The 5,000-nt window shown below is 38.1% G+C and overlaps 2 protein-coding genes across 2 annotated transcripts in view; both read right to left on the bottom strand.

The window, feature by feature from the left end:
• The window catches only part of LOC136831519 (uncharacterized), a 185,572-nt gene that overhangs the window by 49,901 nt on the left and 130,671 nt on the right, over window positions 1-5,000 (bottom strand). The window lies entirely within an intron of this gene.
• LOC136831730 (uncharacterized) lies at window positions 1,709-4,093 on the bottom strand. The gene is made up of 2 exons (XM_067092347.1): window positions 3,409-4,093; window positions 1,709-2,896 (listed from the first exon to the last, which is right to left on the bottom strand). The coding sequence occupies exons 1-2, from the start codon at window positions 3,748-3,750 to the stop codon at window positions 1,979-1,981; spliced, it is 1,260 nt and encodes a 419-aa protein (XP_066948448.1). The 5' UTR covers window positions 3,751-4,093; the 3' UTR covers window positions 1,709-1,978.

Raw genomic sequence — 5,000 nt, 5'->3', positions numbered from 1 at the left:
CAGTCTCCTAGGGCTGGCCCGAAGGATTAGATTTACTTTTACGTGGCTAAGAACCAATTGGTTACCTAGCAACGGGACCTACAGCTTATTGTGGAATCCGAACCACATTATAGCGAGAAATGAATTTCTATCACCAGAAACAAATTCCTCTTGAGAGAGAGAGAGAGAGAGAGAGAGAGAGAGAGAGAGAGAGAGAGAGAGAGAGAGAGAGAAAAAATTGCAGCTTTCGACATTGGCAACCATTTTTTACATTGGAAACCATACAGACAAAGAGAGAGAGAGAGAGAGAGAGCAAGGCTGGGGGAAGTGGAGGAAATAATGGGTCATTACGCTAAAAAAAAAAAAGTCCAGCTGCCCTAAAAAAAAATTTTTTTTACCTAATTTTGCCATTTATGGAGGTAGGTTCATTTTCGCCCTTTCTAAACCAATTTTGAAATTGGGGCCCAATTTCGCCCTTGCAATAATAAGATCACTTATATACTTTAACACATGCCAGATAGGTAATACCAAATTAAAAACATTCAAGAATAAAAAAAAGACCAATACCCAGTTTGAAATGAACTCTTTCGAGCTTTTACAGGAAGGACGTATGCTGATCCCCTTGGATAACCAGGGTCCCAGGGCTCCACAATTAAGTCATCATCCACTCTGCTTTCATTTGAATTCTACATGATTAAAACCTTTTATTATGTTCCGTGTCGAATGGCTTGAAGCAAGGCTAGCATTTTCCAGAGGCAGGTGACACTGTAGTCTTGGTGTCAACTGATAAAACTACATTTCACATTATTATTATTATCATTCAGAGGATGAACCCTATTCATATGGAACAAGCCCGAAAGGGTCATTAACTTGATATTCAAGCTTGCAAAGAATGTGGTGCTCATTAGGAGGTCAGAGAAGGTAAAGGGAAATACAGAAAAGAGGAGATCCCATATTGGTATAGACAACCAAACGAAAAAAATCATTCATCTGAAGGCCATGAAATTTAATATACTGAGAGATGGCATTAATAAACTAGTATGTCGAACTACTTATTTATACAGTGAAATCTTATGAGCACTGTGTATAGAGACGAATTCTGTGGCTGTATAAACACACTGGCCATTACTGTGATACCAGTCCTGTGATGTAAGCTTTGTCAAAAAAATTTACTGACGAGATGTTCAGGACTGACAGTACTGTTTTTGATGTCACTTGGTACATGATGGTGGTTGAACTGTACTAATAAAAGCTATCGGCACTGTCGAGTGCACAAAAAAGAATTTTATTGTCCGAGTATGGGTCCGGATTGGTGGTACTGGTGTTGTGGATGCAACCAGCAGTATACGTACCTTTCATTTAAAATAAACAGGTCCTTATCCGTATCCGCAATGGCGGTCTTTCTTAAAATATATTCTTCGATTCATTTCTAAAACTGTCTAACTCTTTGCAGAGCCATACATAAGCAATAGAAAAATTCTAGCAAAGACGACCAAATACTAGGCAGATATATATATATAATATATATGTGTGACAAATTTTAAACGTAATTTGTATTTTACCTAACATACAAACCTGAGGTCTTTACACAGGAATACAGGAATTACCTATGTAAAGACCGATGGTTTGTATTCGTGTAGGAACATATATACGTATGTATATGTATATAGTTCATAATTATTCGGGGAGCAAACCAGAATCAAAATGTCTTCTTTATTTTGACGAAATATAGAGCAGGACAGTCCTCCTTTCGCTAATTAGACAACTTTCTCCCAAATATCATATACATTGTACACTTAACTCGCAATTTACTAAAATTTTTATTTACTTACAAAGTAAACTTTACTTAATCTAGCCAAATGTCTGTAAGGTTAGTTGTTAACATCTGGTACCTACATCGAATCTGAAAACAAATCACTTTTATAAATAGAACATTAATTTCAATTACAAATGCTGACAGTACTTTCTCTCACGAGATTAACTGATTATTTGCAGCCACTTAAGGTGCACTTGTATTACTCTGAGAAGGTTTTACATACTGATCATAAACTGCCAGGCCGTATGTTTTCATTGCTTCAAAACTCTGCGCAATTTCGTTAAGCTGGGCGTTCTCCTTCTTCAACCTCTCTTCCCTGGCTTCCATCATCAGCATCTCTTTCTTCTTCTTCACGTTGTGGTCCCTCGCCCTGACGTTGGCCAGCCTCCTCCTGTGTTGCTCTCTTTCTTCTCCTTCGGGAAGACGCAGCCTTCGGTTTCTGTGTTGCCCAGGCTGACGCTGCTTTTCTGCAGGTTTTGCTGTTGGGTTCACCAGAGGTGGGGTCAGGTGTAAATCATCAAACACTTCTTTCACTTCGTCAGCAGAGCAGACTAGATCCTGTAAGGGAGGCAATTCCCAAGGTTGTCCGACGCTGTTGCTTTCTGTAGTTCGACCTAGGTAGCCTACATTCATCTGAGAAAAGTCAGCTTCCAGTGAATAGTTCCAAGGGTGACCAGGTAGACTTGAAGACGAGTTTGTATCTACAAAAGGCTGATTTTCAATACTCGTGTTATTGCTGGTGCTGTAGTGCTTCTCGCTTCTGAAATCTGAGTTATCTGCTGGCGCGTGAGAATGGCAGTGAGACCCCTCTATCAGGTTTGAGCCTTCCCCAAACAGTGATGGTGAAATGGCTGAAGGTGAAACAGTATTGTATGAAACTGAGTTGGTACTTGCAGTGCAGTAAGTTTGGTTAGCGAAGTCTGTGGTGTTTGTTGGGGTGTAAGGGTGCCAAGGGGTATCGCCTGATAGGTTTGAAGTCTCCATAAACTGCGAAGGCGAACTACACGAAGGTGAGAAAGCAGAGGAACTCTCGTTACCAGGAAGGAAGGTTCTTGTTCTTTGCCACAGATCTGGTTGTCTGGAACTGTCTGCAACTTCCTCCTGAAAAGGAACAGGTTACGATCATATTCAGATTTGCTAAATTATAAAAAATCTTTTATTGCGTTTTCATCTTGCCATTAATTTCTATTTAATATCCACATCCATGACTTTCTGTCCCCCCGTTCCTTGGACTAACGAATAATTGTATTACAAAATTTCACATACCTATTTCATCTTCTCGTACACTATAAAACTATTAATGAGTATAATTTTTCTCACGAACAAATTAAATTGATAAACCACATAGGACTCTGACCAAGGTCTAGAGAATACTATCCTATATATAGACCTTGACTCCGACAATCTTATTTTTTGACCCATCTACAGCACGTAGCTTCTAACGATTAATTTGGGACTCAATCAATTCAACTTGCTGATTTATGAAAATCACTTGAATACGCCTGACTTCGAGTTTGCATCGAATATAAAGGCGGCTTTTGGCAAGAGGGGAATCCCCGTCCAGTCCTTTCACAACGAAGAATATTATATAAAAACAGTATACGCAAACTCACCATACTTAAGTTGTCTGCAAAAGATGTCGGCTGAGTTGCCGCAGGGGAGATCCACGGGTGGTCCATTCCCGAAATCTTTTGCTGACCTGCTCCGTCGTTCGATTCACAGAAACCGTCCCCTGAAGAACAGCCCAAGTTGATCGAGGAGTTGGGGTGACCGTAGTTCACCAGTAGTTCATTGCTTTGGGGATCCCGAATGTCCCAAATCTCCGAAAATGAAATTTCGGGAAGAAAGGGCGCTGCAGCCCCGTTCATATCTGCAGGAACTGGAAGAAGCGCCCCGCTGTTGGTGTACTGCTGTTGGTTGTGATGATGGTCCTGATATCGGCTGTCCTGAGACATTTTTCTTTTAACTTCCAAAGAATCGATTACTCTTGACTTGACTGCCTGTCTGTTGTCCACTTGGAACACTGTCTAAACCTCAGGCTGAATTGTATCCCGTATCACAGTGAATTAGAAATGAAATTAAGCGTTTCGTTGCGACAGATAACAAACAGACCTTGAGGGTGCAAAGATCTTTCTCTTGTTAACTGAAGATGTGGAACACTCTCGACTGGATAGCCTTTGAGGACTTGTCACTAGTTTATATATTCCTTAGGAACGAATCTTCTATACGGCCTGAACCTTCTACGGGCACGAGATGATTTCAATATGGGCCCTATGGCAGAACGTTTGTTTCCGTCAAGTAATGGCAGAAAAATCGCTTGCAAGAAATTCATACTCATCGTCACGTCTTGTATGAATTTCTCTCTCTCTCTCTCTCTCTCTCTCTCTCTCTAGAACAACACATGAGAACAATTGGCATAAATGGAAAACTAATACTGAAGTAACGATGAATATACTTATACATGAACGTGAAATATTTTCTGTTAAAACAACATTCCACCCAATAATAATAATAATAATAATAATATATAATATATATATATATATATATATATATATATATATATATATATATATATATATATATATATATATATATATATATATATATATATATATATATATATATATATATATATATATATATATATGTGTGTGTGTATATATATATGTGTGTGTACATATATATAAATAAACATATATATAATTATATATAATATATGTACATATATAATAAAAACTATACAACTTGTACCCACAGAGGAATGGCTATAGTGGTAAGCTATCTTCCTAGGTTTTCCCACGTCCGTTTTGAATGAATCTGCCTGTCACCACAGCCAACTGTCGGCCAAGTACATAATTCACTCCCCAGGTCAACAGAGGCATAATAGATTTATCAGGAGAAGAAAACATACGATCTATCTCCCTAGCCCCAAGCCCGCCATGAGTTCAATCTCGGATTTTGCTAATGATGCGATATATATATATACACACATATATATATATATATATATATATATATATATATATATATATATATATATATATATATATATATATATATATATATATATATCCTTAGAAGAAGGGAAAGGCAAGGTACTCAGGTACATTTATTTTGCCAACGTTTCACGACTCATATAGTCGCATCCTCAAGGCTATCATAAAGATACAGACGTGAAGTTTAAAAAAAAAGCACTGTATAA

The sequence above is a fragment of the Macrobrachium rosenbergii genome, chromosome 48, assembly GCF_040412425.1.
Source record: "Macrobrachium rosenbergii isolate ZJJX-2024 chromosome 48, ASM4041242v1, whole genome shotgun sequence".
Classification (NCBI taxonomy): Eukaryota; Metazoa; Arthropoda; class Malacostraca; order Decapoda; family Palaemonidae; genus Macrobrachium; species Macrobrachium rosenbergii.
This window is presented reverse-complemented; position numbering and strand designations above follow the sequence as displayed.

Coding starts and splice junctions, on each gene's coding strand:
- LOC136831730 (XM_067092347.1), bottom strand. CDS start 3,750: ATGTCTCAGGACAGCCGATATCAGGACCATCATCACAACCAACAGCAG. Junction 2,897..3,408: donor TTGCAGACAACTTAAGTATG/GTGAGTTTGCGT, acceptor GTTCCTTTTCAG/GAGGAAGTTGCAGACAGTTC.